This window comes from Amyelois transitella, chromosome 12, assembly GCF_032362555.1.
Source record: "Amyelois transitella isolate CPQ chromosome 12, ilAmyTran1.1, whole genome shotgun sequence".
Classification (NCBI taxonomy): Eukaryota; Metazoa; Arthropoda; class Insecta; order Lepidoptera; family Pyralidae; genus Amyelois; species Amyelois transitella.
In genome coordinates, this window is record NC_083515.1 from 181857 (window position 1) to 200461 (window position 18605).

At 35.2% G+C, this 18605-nt stretch overlaps 1 protein-coding gene across 1 annotated transcript in view; it reads right to left on the reverse strand.

Annotated features, from left to right (window-relative positions):
• Window positions 1-18605, reverse strand: part of LOC106142332 (uncharacterized) — a 42743-nt gene that overhangs the window by 18302 nt on the left and 5836 nt on the right. Inside the window, exon 2 of the mRNA XM_060946871.1 lies at window positions 4734-4875. Coding sequence (XP_060802854.1) covers window positions 4734-4875 — 142 coding nt within the window. The remainder of the gene's footprint in view (window positions 1-4733; window positions 4876-18605) is intronic.

Genomic DNA, 18605 nt, shown 5'->3' on the forward strand with positions numbered 1-18605 from the left:
AACGTATCTTGATCAAATTAAGGACGTCCTGGGTCAGGTTAAGAGTACCCGAAACCACCGAGCTTGCATGAAGAGAGTTATGAATGTGGACGGAGCGAAGGAAGTATGCAGAGATCGTGCAATGTCCAATGCCGTTATTAAGATTGGTACTATAGATTATTAAAAGGAGGGACCCTAGTATAGAACGTTGAGGGATCCCACGGTTCACTGGTTTGGGAGACAACTATGCAACCAAGAATGATGTTCTAAGCCGTAATACGTTCACTTCACTTCACTTTTTAATATTAAGGCTCCGTCGTTCAACAAAACGATGATTTTGCCAATGTCAAGATTGAAAAATACACGATGAACCTGACAAGTGACGATATCGTAGATCCGTGTGTAACCTTATACATACATATATATATATACATGGACATCATTACAAGGACAGGTGGATAGCAGTAACAGCAGAGTTCTAAGTTCTCTTTGAATGAAGCAAGATGTCAAGGCTACGAGTATCATTAATATTCATAACAACATAGAGTTATTAAAATATAAAAATGTCATTTGTCAAACAGGGTAAATCAAGGAGGTATTCCTCATAGCGCACCTATTTTTAAGCGCACCTAAAGTTGCGCACCCAAACTATTCCTCATAGCGCACCTAAAAGGTGCGGTAAAGAAATGAAATAAAAATATTATAATTTTATTCCTCATAGCGCACCCATGTTTAAATTTTTAATAATGTGATGGGCACTATGGTTGGCGTGGTATTTTTTTAATTTTCGGATATCATATTATTAACTCAGTAAGTTTAAAAAATTAAGCATTAAGCAGAGCGCAACGCACACTATCACTATAAAATATTTTAGTAATGTGATTATTAATCAATACTTTTAAGACAAAGAAAAGACAATTTTTTTTTTAGATATTATGTATATAAGATTTAAGTGATTCTGAATCAAAGTAGTTTAATGTAGTACCTACAGAAAAACTATACCAATTGTAACAAAAGTAGGTAGGATATTTAATTTTTACTTATCATTGTTAGTGTGGTAAGGATTAATGATTTAATATACACTCCGTACTTGTGTGAAGTATAGGAATATTTGAATTTATTGTTTTTATTTTGCTGTGAGTTAATTTTATTAAACATAAAAAATATTTTATTTATCAACATGTTTGTTATATCTTTCTACGTTATACATTACATTAAACACAACATAAATAGCATATTTTTTGTATTAGAAGCTTTGGACTTGCCGAGAACTTCACTATAGGCTATTTGACTGTATTAAAAATATACATTTCTTTTATGTCATCAGTCTTAATATTATTTTTTTGGAGCGATTTGTATTAACGCGAGATAAAAATATTGCATTATTTTAACAAAATCCGTCTCAGAAAATTAGGGTTTTTTATGCAGCTGTCACGTGACTAAAAACGAACGTGATTGGCTATTTCCATTATGACGTCAATTATCCATAAACAGACTGTGGATCGTACCGTTCCTTAGTGTTCGCTATTATTTTTCAAGATTTTATAAGTATTTGATCGCTCAGGATTACTCAGATAACATAGGTATTTAATAATGGAAACCAATTCCGCGAAAGCTGACAGTCGAAACCTACCAAAAGTGGACGCAATAATGGTTGGCGTCTTCTTCAAAAACAATCCAGATTTCTATGCTGCCGAACTGAGGTATGTGAAAACATCAATGTAAGTATACCTCTTGGGGTAGAAACTCTGGGACCGTGGGGCCCATCTGCCCATCAGCTTTTCCGACAATTGTCGAAAAAGCTGATTGAGGTATCTCGTGACCGGAGGGCTGGAAATTATCTGGCTCAGAGAATCAGCATTGCCATTCAAATTGGCAATGCTGCCAGCCTTTTAGGCACACTCCCGCATGTTGATGCTATGCAGGGACTGTACAATTTATAAATTAAATTTTAGTTTGTAGTCATCTTTTTTCTTTATTTTTATAAGTAGTTTTAGTTTTAAATTAATTAGTTTGTAAGTATCTTTTTTCTTTCTTTTTATAAGTAGTTTTTGCTTTAGTTTTAATTTGATTTAATTATAATATTTATTTAATATTTTAATTTTAAAAGGAAAATAATTAAAAATGGCAGTATATCTTGGTAACCACTGATCTTAGATCTTGATCTGAAACCACTTCTTGCAAATATTCAAAACCATCGGCATAGAAAAAAACAGTTTCGTAGGAGATTTTATTGTTGTATTAGTGCATTGAGGCACTGCACAACATTTATAGGAACTCATTTTAATAATTTTCACACATATGACGTGGCACAAGTTAAATAAAACAAGAGAAAATAAAAACTTTTCGAAACACCAACAAGCTTTGTATGATATTTACACGAAATTTACGTCACTGCATGCCATGGCCGCCATATTGCTAAAAGTCGCGTTTTGGCGGCATATTTGAATATTTCATTCTCTTTTTCGATTTTTTAATAAAATAGCTGTAATAAAGGCAGAAAAGTATTTTTGTAGGGCTCCTTATAAACAAATAAATACCCTAAGATAGTTTTTAGAACTTTGTCAAATAGCCTATTAGCGAGACAAGTGATTTAACTTGACCAGACATATCCTGCAAGGGACTGCAATATGCTGATAATGATAAAACGTAATCCTTTTCAAGCTCAAATGTAAGTGTAAAAAATAAATCATAATTTGTTTTAAATGAGTATTCTTTATAAAGACACTCAAGACCCGTAGGCAGGTGTTCTAGTTCATCAGGTAATAAGTTGCTACATAATACTCGTAGCAATCAGAACTCATAATCAAAATTCTGTCGATATCATATATTACGTTCCCTGCATGCTCCTCCCTATTTTTCACCATGGGTGCGCTATGAGGAATAAAATTGTAATATTTTTATGTCATTTCTTTACCGCACCTTTTAGGTGCGCTACGAGGAATAGTTTGGGTGCGCAACTTTAGGTGCGCTTAAAAATGGGTGCGCTATGAGGAATACCTCAAATCAAGTTTGTAGTTTTTCTATTTTTAGTAAGTATTTGTTACTAGTTGTTATATATACATATATACATACATATAATCACGTCTATATCCCTTGTGGGGTAGACAGAGCCAACAGTCTTGTAAAGACTGATAGGCCACGTTCAGCTATTTGGTTAATTGAGATTCAAATAGTTACGGGTTGCTAGGCCATCGCCTAAAAGAAGAATCCCAAGTTTATTAGCCTACCCCTTAGTCGCCTTTTACGACATCCATGGGAGAGTGATGGAGTCGTCCTATTCTATTTTCTATTGGTGCCGGGAACCACACGGTACTATTTCTGCATCGTTATATTTTATTTATTTTTAAATATACTCAATGTTACTGTTTTATTGATTGATATTGATGATTAAAGCGGCAACGTAAATAGGTACATCATCTGTGAACATTTCAGCTCTCTTCTATATAGTTAAACATGCAAGACCCAGGGCAATCAGAAAAAGTTCTTTTGTCATCATGACTTGGCCGGGATTCGAACCCGGGACCTCCGGTGTCGCAGACAAACGTACTACCGCTGCCAACTGTCGCTGCACATATTATACCTACAGATTACCAGAGAACCAGTTGCTCCAAATTTTAAAACAGCTTTGGCCACAGATCACTAACTATTTAACTAATATTGATGAAAATACAAATTCGTCTAAAATTCAATAAATAGCTACATCGAGCACAGAGGTAAATATTTTTTGAGCTGTCATCTCTTTAACTAATAGCTCTATGTTTGTCTCTCCTGAAAAACTACAGAAAAAATGGGATGGAATTAAAGGTAAATTTAGCTTATAATACATGGAATGTATAGAACAATTTTAAAACTTGTTAAAGTATCATGGAGTGAACATGCAGACAAAACTTGGACAGCCATCAATATCTATATAGAATAACATTTCGAACATTATATTTTTCAGATTGAGAATTGTACCTGATAAGAAAGTTGGAGAAAGAATAATAAATATATCTTATTTTTGGGACTCTTAATCTATCAAACAACTATCCATATTGGTTCATCATTTCATGTGGATTTTGACTAACGCCCCGCGCTATTTGCAAATCACTGTATTAACGGGGGATTGCGGACGGAGAGCCTGGACGACTTTATTAGGCATCTAGCTAGCAGGCACTTCCAGCGAACGGGAGAGTCGACCCTGCCGTCTATGCAGGAGTTGGCCCCCTCCCCGCCAGACCGCCCCACGCCGAGCAGCATGCCAGACCTTGCCACGACCCCACTTGACTCTGACAACTAGGTTTTTTCTCTACGTCGCTGAGATCGTACGCCGGTCTCAGAGCCCGCTGGACCGACTCGCGATCTGATAACAAACCCCCCGCATCTTTTGTGTAAGTGCCCGTCCCAGGGACCTGCACGTATTAACGGATAGCGCCTGATTCGCGACGTCCACTTCCCTTATAATATTCATATAATCAATTCATGTGGCGGCAGGGGGAAAGATGTAGTATCTGCCTCCCCTCCAGGAAAACGTCGTGATTTTATGTATGTACGTACATATGTAGTGGCAACACTGATTTTTCTTTGTGACGTTCATAAGACCGCGCTTCAATGGCACTAAAAAAGGTTGAGAAAAGAATCGTTCTCGAATCGTTCCAATATATGAAAACTTGATAATTGTGTTTCAGCTATAATTCCAGTATTAACTATGTAAGTTGTACTGTTTCCATAAATAAAATAAAAAGTATAATTTTGGTGTTGTTAGTACGTACCAGGCGAAGTGCAGCATCGCGGCCAGCACGAGGAAGAAGAGGCAGAAGGTGAGCGGCCCGGAGACGAGCGCCAGCAGCGGCAGCACGCCGCCCAGCTTCAGCCGCACCTTGTATTGCGAGATGTCGAATGCCTCTGGAATAACTAACGCAAGTTTTCGTTTATATTATCTGTATTCTTCCTGGGGTCCTGCTGTTTGGCCAAAGGTCTTTTGGTAAAATTGCACTTGAAAAACAATTTTTAGCAAAAAATGAATAGAATAGAATATATTTTATTTGCTTTTGACTAGGGTTTACAAAAGGTGTAAAAACAAAACATATTTCCTCCTGGTCAGCCATTAACTAAAGCTAAAGCATACAAATTATTATAAAATTATACATAAGTCACTTAAGTCAATTAATTAATTCTTAATAAAAAGATGAAAATATTATGTCAATTTGTTACAATAAAAAAAAAATTACTTCATACTTGTCAATATTTGATTTCAAGAAAATAAAATAATTATGAATAAATTAATTTCTTATCTAAAGTTGAGGAATTCATGGACTATATCAAAAGAATGTTCAAATAGCCAGCAAAATAATTTCTTTTTGAATAAATTATAAGTCTTCTGGTGTTTTGTTAAATATGGATATGCACATAAAGTAACAATTCTTTTTAAATCTTTCGCTTTTCGGTATTACATCTAACACTAGTCTATGCACATTTCTTGTATATTTATTGTCATAGCGGTGGACGGACTCCACATAGGCATGGTAAGCCATGACAGCTGCGTCTGCGGTCGCAGTTCTGGCAAGTTTGTATAATGTAAAAGTGAATCTGCTGATTTTATTGCAAACATTTTCAACCTATTTTTTCCAATCTAAATTTTCGTCAATACTATAAGTAAATTGAAATTGTCCATTTTTTACCCTATTCAATTTTTTCCCGTTGTGTGTTATATTGAGATCAGTAAAATTATTAAAATTTATACAATATGTCTTATCAATATTGATTACTAAATTATTATTCATAAGCCAGTCAATAATAACATTTAAAGTCTTATCGATTTCTGATTGATGAATATTTAAATTATTATTGGGATTAGTAACCTAGTTATTATTTGGATTATTAGGGGTTGTGACAATTACTGAAATATAATCAGCAAACAATATACTTTTATGCGCGGTGATATTTGGCAAGTCTTTTATATAAACCAAAAACAGTAATGGCCAATAAAACACAATAAAACACTTCCTTGTGGAACAACGGATGTGTTTTCTTTATAGGAAAATCTATATGTTTTGCATAATTTGTTATTTTCAAATGTTATTATCTCTACACTTTGCTTCCTATTATTGAGGTATGATTTCATCCATTTCAATGCATTGCCTCTAATACTGTAACGCTCTAATTTTTCTAGAAGTAATGGATGGACGATCAGGTCGAATGCCTTCGACATATCACAGAAGAGTACGGTTGTACACTTTTTATTATTCATACTTCGCAAGATGGAATTTATTATGTCAAATGCAGCCAGTGTAGTCGATTTCGTTTTTTGAAATCCATATATTGTACTTATTAAAAAAGGAAGTTAGCTTTTCGTGTAAAACTTTTTCATAAATTTTTGAAAAAATTGATATAAATGGCCGGTAATTAAAAGTCACTTTTGTTGCCTTTTTTTATGTAACGGTTTTACTATGAATAACTTTAGCTTTTCGGGGAAAATGCCAGTTTTCAATGACAGATTTATATAATTTGCTTATTACATTCCATTTTATGTGTCAAGTGAGCGTAACTTATGGAAGTTTGTATCTCATTTTAAATAACTTTCCAAGTGGCTCGACATACATTATTTTTTAATTTTCAATATATCTTTTGTATTTAATATTCTTTTTGCTTTGAAAATACATTTTTTTTTAATAATTTTGTGTATTGTTTATACATTATTTTGTCTTTTTTTTCTTATTTTTTTTGGTAAATAAGTCTTACAGATCTAGCTTTTTTGAACCTTTTTTGATAACTGGTGATATCCAATTTTGTTTCAATTTAGAGTTTATTTTCATTTTAATTACAGGAAAACAAAGTTTGTAGGTATAGTAAGCAAAATCATTCGTAAAATTTGTTGAATGCATTGTTAGCATCAGTTTCATTGTAAATTTCTGGGTATGAAATGCTTGACAAATAGTCTTTAAACTTTTTTATATTTTCATCCGAATAACATCTTTTAAAAACAAAGGTAAATTTTGGACGAATGTTTTTTGTCTTAACATCGAATTCTATTAATTGTGCTGCGTTGTGATCAGATAAACAAAGAGGCAAGATAGACCCTGATGTATTTTGAATATTGCTTAACATGTGGTCTAAGCATGATTTCTCCCTAGTAGGTACATTTAAAAGATGTTCAAGATTATATTTTTTTAATAAGTTTCCATATTGTGTAGAAATATTGTTATCTTTAAGAATTTTATATTTATATCTCCTGTGATAATATTTTTTTGTTTCCCAAACTTACGTAGATATATATGTATGTAGTACAATCTCAAGTTTCTCAAAAAAACAGTCAAAGTGCCGTTTCTTTGTAGCCGTTGATCAGATATATGTATAACTATCAGACCATGTTTGGGACAGATATAGCACATAATTCAAAATGAAAATCTAATCCCATTTGACCCAAGTCAATTTTTGAATAGGCTATACCTTTTTTCACAATTATGTAAGTTCCTCCCCTATTACTACGTCTTGTATTATAAGCTGCCAACTCATATTGAGATAGGATAATATTTTTTTCATCCCCACATTTTACAAAAAATTACGAGAAACAAAGAACATCGGGTTGAGTATCAAGTTCTGTTAAAGTTATTTTAATGATGTCTGTTTTTGATAATGATCCTTGTATATTTTGGTGTAATATCGAAAATTTGCTTGTTAATTTAGGGGCGATTTTGCCAATTTGATTTTGCCGATTGATAATTTACTCACATTTCCAAATGATCAACACTAAAATTTTCATTTTATAAATAATTATTTAACAAAATGAACATTTAGCAACGGCGTTATCAGACAAAACTGCTTTCGGTTCATGTTGTGTAGCCGAGATAGAAACGAGCGTGCCGCGTCTGGCCGGCCGAGCCCTGGCAACTCGTTTTTTAAATAGGCGCCTTAAAGTAAATTAGGTATCAAATTTGGAATCAACTGAAAATCAAATTGCATGCAGAACAGAGATGCCCCTGGCACAAAGGCATGCGTTTTAGGAGCAGAAACTGTCCAAAAAAGGCTCGCCATTAATGTATGTAAATGTATGTATGAAAGTTGGATGTGGTAAAAGAAGCATGAAAGCAGAATAAATGCGGTGGAAATGAGATGTATTATGATCGGTGTGAAATTGAGTGACCGTATAAGGAACAGGGTGATATGGGAATGTTGTGATGTGAAAGAAGATATAGTAAAAGAGGAACAGAAAAGGGTATGATTAGATGGTTTGGTCAGGTGCAAAGGATGACAGCAGGTTGACTAGGAGTAAAAAGGCCTAGACCAGCGTATCTTCATCAAATTAAGGACGTCCTGGCAAAAAGGTCCCGGGTTCGAATCCCGGCCAGGGCATGATGAGAAACGAACTTTCTCTGATTGGCCTGGGTCTTGGATGTTTATATATATACGTATTTATTATAAAATATAGTATCGTTGAGTTAGTATCTCGTAAAACAAGTCTCGAACTTACATCGAGGCTAACTCAATCTGTATAATTTGTCCAAAAAAAAAATGTGGATGAAGCGAAAGAAGTGTGCAGGGATCGTGATGAGTGGAAAGATCCGTCGCAGAAGAAGAAGAGAAGAAAAAGTCTCAGTGAGAAGAAATCTCCGCTAACCCCTCCGGGAAAAAGGCGTGATTTTGTTAATTTTATAGCACGGCATATTGTCGTTCCTTTTTTCATAATGAAAGATATCCTTATAATGTCCTTCTTAGTTCCTTAGTTTGTTTGTTCCTTCTGTTAACATTTTAAAAAATAGTAATTTATTGTCATGTGTTGGCAACACTGATTTGGCTTTTGACGTTGAGTTAGCCGCGTTTTTCGGTGTCATTGAAAAAAAAGGGGAATTCGAGCTACAAGAAGTATAAAGATGTATTATTGTAATTCATTAAAGAAGAACTGATAAAGGAATTCTGATTGTATCATTTAGTAAGTTAACAATTCAGAAGCGTGATTAAAGAGTTCACGCCCATCTGTAACAGTGAGTAAGTCAACTTGGTTAAATTCACGAACTCCAAAACTTGGTAAGTTCTTTATTTCCCGTCTTAAATATCCAGATATGAAATATCACAGTCTTCCGCATAAAAGGTCATCCAAACATTATAATACTAGTAGCGATATAAAGAAATAGGCACTTGTTCTGTCGTACATATTTTACCTAGATACTAACTTAGAGACCTCCAGCAAAGTGATTAAATGATTGATTCTTCATTGATTAGAACATGTACGTACTTAATCAGTCGAGATGTCTAGGAAATTTTCACTAGATGTAAAGTGTCATTGCTCGTAAAGTCATTTCAAGTATAACAAGAGTACTTACCTAATAGAATTACATACTGATCTATTACTGTTTAGTGAAGAGAACCTACTGACTGCTTGATAAAAGTTATCTATCGAAAGTAAAACATAGTATATTTGTAATTGTAACAAACATGCAATTACTACCTTGCAAGTCATGTAGTGCTGAGAGTTATTACCAATCTGTTAAATGCATAGTAGGTATCTTCATACATATAGTCACGTCTATGTTCCTTGCGAGGTAAACAGAGCTGTCTCAAAAAAATTGGAACGCCATGTTTAGCTGTAGTAGGCTACATATATAAAAAAAAAACATAATATTTGCAAAGTTACTTCCAAGTGTAGTGTGAGTGCATTGTTTTATGATGACAGTGAGAAGAAGTATTTATTATGAGCCTGATAATGATCCCCTTCATTAAGTAGTTGATTGAATGAACAAAAAAATTAGCCGGACTAAGTTATGAATCTTCAATTTCTTTTGTTTTTTTTAACCCATATAACACAGTTTATGTCATATATGTAAGTTAATATAGTATTTAATCCCAGCGAGAAGAATAGAATTTAATAATAGAATAATAGAGGTTGTGGGGATTGCTTGATTGCTTAATTTCTTTAAAACTATGATAGGATTTTTATCAATTCAAAACTTTATTGTAAGTAAAATAATGTTCATACAATGGACCAAAATAATTTCTTATGCAGTACAGTATGTATCAGTCAACATGTATATATTTTTTAAAAATAAATCAAGATTATTATATTATGAATTCATTCAATTCAATAGTTCATTAGAAAATAAATTCTATTTTTGTTTATGTGTAATAAAATAAAACAAATTAGCAATTTTTAGGGCTTGGCTGTTGAGATTAAATAAAAGTGTCTCTAAGTGTATTATGAAATCAATTAATGGTGCATCTAATTTAGTCTAAATAAGTCTACTGTGTAAACAAAATAGCTACATAATGACCTACATATATATGTATATAAACTGGTTGATCAAAATGTCCAGAGTAGTTGCGGAGATCGGGTGTTGCACTTGGGACTGGAAAACCTGTGTTGCAGGTCATTGATCCCTGACTGGTAACACATAATATGTGTGATATATAAACAGTAAATACTCTTACAATATGACTTAAATTTTACATTGTTATCACATCAGTTCATTTCAAACGAACATCGGTTACCATTCATGTCACATATTTTTTTGCTTTAGCTTGTAAGAAGAAGCTTGACTTGGTGTCAAAATAGTGATACAGATATTTATTTTATGTTGTGAAAGTCTTATATAAATCCTCATATTATGTATGTTATAATATCAAATTGTGAATGTTGATATTAACTTTGATATTTAATTAAATCATAATATAGACACATGTTTTTAGATAGGCACAAAGGCCTCTGTGTTTTAAAATATTGGTAATCTGGAAGAGTAACATAAAACAGGTTTGAAGAGTATGTAATATTAACAATGATATTATGTTTTAGCACCAACTGGTTGAACAACTCTCTTAATCCTTAAATATATATGTATATTATATTGGTATTATACCTGGTGATCCTACATACTGGTAAATAGCAAGTTCTCATAATAATTGTATGATCCCAGAATGGCACACAGACAATCAGATCCTTCCTTATCACCCGAAGGCTCTCCAATAAGACAGAGCAGAAACCATAAACATAGTAAAAAGAAAATATCAGTCTCATCTAGTGATTCAGGTAGCAATGGATCTCTTAGTGGACGCAGGAGGACTAAAGCTAGGCGCCAAGCTTTTATTAAGAATAGAATAGAATAGATTTATTTTCAAAATTGGATACAAGGTATCACTTATTGACGTCACATAACTTAAATCTAATTATAACTACTACCGCTTCCAAAGCGCATGTGTAGAAGAAGCGGCGGAACAAACTACACTGCAGCATTTTCATAGGACGTCAATTTACAAATATAGATCTCTTAAATCTAAATCGTGGACGAATGCACATTGTCTACATTAAAAAAACATGTATGAATGTAGAACTGATTATGTCAATACGAATATTTCGTCAAATAAAATATGTACATACTGTACAAATTATGTCAAGATCATGTCAAAAATACACAAGCATTTAAGAGGCCATTATGTCCAGCTCGAGCCACACATGTTTATCATTAATATAATCATCCGTGCTGTAATAGGCTTTCCTACAAAGCTCAACTTTAATATACTGTTTGAATTTTCTATCATTCATTTCAAGAACACTTTTTGGTAATTTATTATAAAATCTTATACAATTAATCAGAAATGATTTCCCTACCTTAGCCAGCCAATGTGCTGGGATCGACAACTTGTAATTGTTCCGCAGTGATCTACTAGTACATTTACCTATTTTTTTGAAAGAGTCTAAGTTTTTCCTAACATGCATGATGTTATCGAATATGTATTGGGAGGGCAAAGTTAAAATATTTAGGTTTTTGAAAAAAATCTCTAAGGGAATCTCTTTGTTTAAGACCGTAGATATATCGAATTGCCCTTTTTTGTAAAATGAAAATAGTTTGTATGTCTGCTGCTGATCCCCAAAGCAGTAGACCATATGACATTAAACTATGAAAATAACTAAAATATACTAGCTTAGCAGTTGCCACATCCGTCAAATGCCTAATACGACGAATAGCGTATGCTGCAGAACTAAGCCTTTTAGAAAGTTTTAAAATGTGAGCATGCCATTTCAAATTTGAATCTAATGTTATTCCTAAGAAAGTAGTACTATCAACAAAATCTAATCTTTTACTACTTATACTAATATCCACATTTGCCTGCCGCACATTGGGAAGTGTAAACTTAATGCAATGGGTCTTATTTGCATTTAACAGTAAGTTGTTGATTGTAAACCAGTTAGAGATGGCGGCTAAAGTGCTATTCACATCATCACAGATATCGCTACGGCGGTTCATTTTAAAAATTAGTGACGTATCATCTGCAAACAACACGATGCCAGTCTGTTTCTCAAACATGCAAGGCAGGTCGTTGATATATATCAGAAAGAGAAAAGGTCCCAAAATGGAACCTTGCGGTACCCCAATTTTTACCGTCGCTCCTTTCGATTTTGTATTATTTAAATCTACCGTCTGTAATCTATCACTAAGATATGATTTAATTAGTTCAACGGCAGCAGTATCGAACCCGTAATGAGCGAGCTTGAGCAGAAGAGTTCTATGATCTACGCAATCAAATGCTTTGGTCAGATCGCAAAACACTCCGATGGCATCCTGTGAGTCTTCCCATGCATTGAGAATATGAGTGACAAGAGCCACACCTGCATCTGTTGTACATTTCCCCTCAGTAAAGCCGTATTGCTGACTATGAAATAATTTATTAGACTTTAAGTAACGCTGCATTTGATTAAGCATGATTCTCTCGAACACCTTGCTCAAAATTGGTAAAATTGAGATTGGTCTATAATTACCAGGATCTGATTTTTCACCTTTCTTGAATAATGGAATTAGTTTACTATACTTCATTAAATTTGGAAATATCCCTTGGTCAACACAATTATTGAATATATATGCTAAGTCCCCAGCTATAATATTTATAATATGACATATCACAACAGCCGACATACCCCAATAATCCTCAGACTTTTTCAGATTAAGTTCTTTAAAGGTATTAATAATGTCAGTAGGGTCAATAGTTAAGAATTTAAATTTGGAACTGCAAATGCTGACATTATTTTTAAGTAGTATTTCAGCTTCATTAGGGCATGAGTCAATATTAGAAGTTAATTCCAACGGTATATTTGTAAAAAAAAATGTTCAAATAAATTTACTATTTCTGTTGTAGAGGTATCATTAAATTTAATTTCATTAATATTTTCTTTAAAATTACTTCTACCAGTTTCCTTGTTTATAACACTCCAGATTTCCTTTGTTTTGTTAGGAGCATTACTTATTTTGTTTTTAATGAACAAAGATTTTGCATGTAGACATACTTTTTTGAAAATTTTTGAGTAATTCCTAACATGGTCTACGAAGCCGCTTTCAAATCGATACTGTTTTTGGGCATATAAATCGTACAAAGTCTTTCTACTTTTGTAGATGCCAACAGTAGTAGTAGTATTTTAATGGTGTAACTGTAATTCCTGAATTTGATCCTAGCTCCAAGGAACAAACAATGAAGGAGTGGTTAAATAAGATAAATGAGTCGGCTCATATTTATGGCTGGTCAGAACGTCAAACCATTTTTTTATGCTCTTCCAAAATTAAGCGGATTGGCCAAAAGGTGGTACAGCGGACTTACAACAGTAAAGTATAGCTGGAGTGAGTGGCAGGAAAAATTAATTGAGGCATTCCCATGTGAACAGAATTTTGCTGAATCTTTGTCTGAGATGTTGGCTCGCAGGTCAAATAGGAATGAAACCCTTGAAGAATTATAACAAAATAATGCTAATTAATAAATGTGGACTGACGAAGAAAAAGGCAGTCGATTGTATAACTCACGGTATATACGACTATAACATTAGGATGAATGCACAAGTACTACTACTAACATACTCTTAAGCTTCTATTATACTAACAATTAGATAAGATACTAACTTATTTTTAATTAGATATTGTAACTAACAAATATGGACGTTTTATTGTCTGAAATAAAAGATTTATTATTTTACAAGGGGCAAATTTTGAAAGACACGAAGATGTTCTCAAATATTTCAGAAATATTAATACTAAAACAAATGTTATTATAGGAAAGTCTAATAGGTTCAATTATAATGGTTATAAACAAAACCAGTCAAGTGAAGATTACCTTTACAAAAGGTAAAGTGGAAGGCTCTCGACCACGCGGGAGGTCACCCATGCGATAGACCGATCAAATAAAGTCTGTGATTGGCGGTTCACTTAACGAGTGCAGCAGGATGACTTCCAGCAGGGAGAAATGGCGGGACATCGTAAGGCGCACATTGGCGCCCGCCTCCAACACTACATGATGACCACGACCACTCTGTCAAGAGTGACACGACTAAGAAGAAGACTCACACAACTAATGAATTTGTTAGTCTTATACTATTATGTCTATATCGAATGATTAACTTCACTGTCTCTAAGGTAATCACTTTCCAGGTAATGTTTAGAAGGATTTAGTGTTCCAGTAAAACAACTCAATGCAGTTCACGAAAGCTTCGCTTATATTGGTACCGAAATTATAATTAACACATACAGTACATAGAGAAAACGAAAGATAAAGTTCACATAACACAAATTACACAGAGTATAGAAGTACAGGTTATGTGTGTTGTGTTGGTCAGTAGGCTGACACGGGACGACTGGCTCTACTTAGCTATCGGCTACAGGAATGCTGATTTGGCGCAAATGCATGAGTGTGTACACCCCTACATCACACCCCTCCTAAAATTTGTTACACAAAAATCGACAAATTTTACAATAGTTAAAAAAAAAATGTTGTGTACAAGTCTCCACATCTGTTATTTCTATATTTGCGCTGAACTACGAATTAAATTATACAAAGCGATAGGATATCAACAATATGTTATGACTACAATTTTACAATGACCACAAGTTATTTATAATTTAGAATGCCAGGGTTTTAAGGACTTATCGCGACTACAAAAAAAAATACGATACATAAAAAAAATGTCTTAAAATTACATAAACTTGAACGATTTCCAGACACAGGTGTAGGTAGCTTTACGCGATAATCACTCTGTGTTTACCTTTCTCTGCCTGCGCTGGTGATGATCGCTGTTCAATGGCTTCCTCCAAAGATACTGTCAATCGTTTATTCAACCAGTTCTTCGTACTTTTAGTGCATCTCGCGAAACAAAAATAAATGCAGCAAACCATACATAAAACTGTACCGACACTTATGCAGATCAAAATGACGTTAAAACTATCCATTTTTGACTTCATATCGTTGACTTGATTTATGTTGTTTTGCGTATAATTTACTTCCTCTAACTTAGTTGAATATTGACCCATGTTGAATGAATGTCTTTGAATAAAAAAAATTGACTATTAGATATTTATTGCAGTAGTGAAACTGATCAAAGATGCGTTATGACTGTGACCGAAGAAAGTATCTTTGCGGAAGGAAAAAAAAATATCTGCCCTAAAATACTTACTATTTCTAAGTAAAACGTACGGGTTTTTTGATGACACGGCCGCTGCGTGAAACTCGCTGCGTTGCCGGGTCAGTCGCGATGCTAGGTTGCGACATCTGCTTACCCGTGTCGATAACTATACTTGGCGCCTGTGTTTGCACGTCTGAGCTATTAATTAAGTATGCCGGTTTCAATCTATCTATCGAAATTACTGAACGGCGATTTGGTAGTTGAATTTCGAATGTTTTTTCGTTCCTCCTAATTACCTTAAATGGCCCATCGTATGGAGCTTTCAAAGGCTTTCTCACCGTATCATCTCTAACAAAAACATGTGTGCATGACTTAAGATCCGGATGCACAAACCATTTGCGATTATCCCGATGAGTGTTTGAAATTGGCCGTAATTTATCAATTGACTGACGAATATTTTCTATATACGTATACGAGTCGTCAAGTATAGTTTCCGACGAGCTAAAAAAATCATTTGGAAGCCTTAGTGTTTTTCCAAAAGTATACTCAGCTGCGCTTATGCCGTTTTCGCTGCGCCCTACTGCGCGTAAACCATACAGCACTGTCGAAAGCTCGTCAACCCAAGATTGATTGGTTAAACGAGACATCAGTGACGCTTTTAAACTGCGATGCCAACGCTCGACAAGGCCGTTAGCCTGCGCGTGGTAGCTGGTTGTTCTTATCCTGTTAATGCCTAAAACTTTAAGCAAATCTGCAAATAGTTGACTTTCAAACTGTCGACCCTGGTCCGTCGTAAGTCGGACCGGGCATCCATACCTGGTTATCCAGTTGTCGTAGATGACTCTGGCGACCGTCTCTGCTGTTATATCCTTGATTGGTATAGCCTCAGGCCACCGTGTACCTCGGTCTATGATGGTTACACAGTACCTGTATCCGTCTGGTGATGTAGGTAATGGCCCTACTATGTCTACATGAATATGTTCAAAGCGTTGTGCATGCTGAAATGTGCCATACTCTGAAATCGTATGTCTGGTGATTTTCGCTTTTTGGCAACTGACACAATTTTTTGCCCATCTGCCTACGTCAATGTTCATGTTAGGCCAGAAAAATCTGTCCGATAGCATTTTACGCGTGGTGCGTATACTAGGATGACTAAGTTCATGTATGCTATCGAATGCTAAACGTCTGAACGCCTCCGTCAAATATGGTCTTATTTTTGAAGTTGAAATGTCGCAATACACCTCTTTTTTAACTGTGGGTAAAAGTATACGTTTGATTACAACATTATTACTACTTACGTTTCCTGCTTCATGCTGCGCTAGGTAGTTATCAGATTTCTGCGACTCAGCTAGTTGCTCGTAATCGATGCTTGTGGGACAGGAAATAGTCGCGACGCGCGATAACGCGTCGGCGACCACGTTATCGCTGCCTGCTACGTGTCGTATGTCCGTTGTGAATTCGCTTATGAACAAAAGCTGCCTTGTTCGACGAGGTGTTTCTGACTCTGTACCTATTTTCGAAAAAGCGTGTACCAATGGACGATGATCGGTATAGATCGTTAACGGCCTTCCCTCGAACAACTTACGAAAATGTTTGATGGCGAAATAAATCGCTAACAATTCTCTATCGTAAGTGCTGTAACGCTTTTGAGTATCTGATAGACGTTTAGAAAAATAGCCCAGGGGTCTCCACGCACCTTTGTCCAGTTGCTGTAGAACCCCTCCGGTACATGTGTCCGATGCGTCTGTAAACAGTGCTAGCGTAGCGTCGCTGCTCGGGTGTGACAACGTGACCGCATTCTGTAACTGTAACTTACATTCTTGAAACGCTGCGTCAGCATCCGGCGTCCAGTTGATGGGAGATTTGTCGTTCTTTTTAGCGTTATGTAAATATTGAGATAAAATAGCTTGACTTTGAACCGCATGTGGAATATGTTTTCTATAGAAATTTATCATGCCTAAAAAACGTCGTAATTGGTTAACATTAGTAGGTTTAGGAAAATCTGATATGGCTTGTACCTTGTCTTGTAGAGGTCGAATTCCTTGTGCCGAAACGTGAAAACCAACAAACTCTAGTTCCGATGCTCCAAAACAACATTTACTCTGATTAATTGTTAATCCAAACTTGTTTAAACGCTCAAATAATAGTCGAAGATGTTCCCTATGTTCTGCCTCACTTGTACTTGCTATGATGACGTCATCGATATAACTGAATACAAAATCCAACCCTTGTAAGACTGTATGATGCATGAACCTTTGGAAGGATTGCGCTGCATTTCGTAGTCCGAAGGTCATTCTCGTAAATTCGAAAAGTCCGAATGGGGTAATTATTGCTGTTTTCTCGATGTCGTCGTCATTAATGGGTATAAAATGATAAGATCGATTTACGTCGATACGTGAAAAAATTGTTTTACCTGCCAGGACGTAGGTGAAATCGTGCAGGCGCGGAATGGGATATCTGTCCGGTTTGGTGATGGCGTTTAGCTGCCGATAGTCACCACATGGCCGGATGTCTCCATTCTTTTTCGGGACGATATGCAGTGGGCTTGCCCACGCGCTCTTGGATAGCCTGCAAATACCTAATTCTACCATTAACTTAAATTCTTCTTTTACCTTCTGCAAACGATCTGGCGGTAACGGTCTTGCTCTAGCGTGAACCGGTGGTCCGGTTGTCTCGATGTAGTGCTTCTCTGAATGCTGTGGAGGTTCTTTAAAAGACATGGGTTTCGTTATGTCTGGAAAAAGTTTAAGTAAATCGTGATACGGATGATTTTCGGATAAAGTCGTGACAGATGCGTTAATACAACTTTGAACACTGGCAATAACATTAAGATTTGTTAGCGTGTCGATTAAACGCCTATTATTTAAATCAACTATCAGTTTATAGTGGCTTAAAAAGTCTGCTCCTATAATTGGTTGTTTAACGTCAGCTATAATAAACGTCCAACGTAATTCGCGCCTTATGTTAAGATCTAGGGTCAATGTGCGAGTACCATAGGTTTTTATTTGAGTCCCGTTGGCTGCAAATAAAACATAATCGTTTGAATCGTGCATGAAACTGCGTTTATTAGCCGTGGGGGGCAATACTGACACATTGGCACCTGTATCTATTAAAAAACTTAGCTTACTATTTTTATCCGTGATACACAACCGACGGTTTGTTCCCTCGATACAGCTTCCCGTCGCCGACTGTACGGTTGCTAGTTTTCCGACTTCCATGCGCAGGGGTCTCTACATTTCTTCGCTTCCTTCCCGAACCGGTAGTGGAAGAAACATAGGTA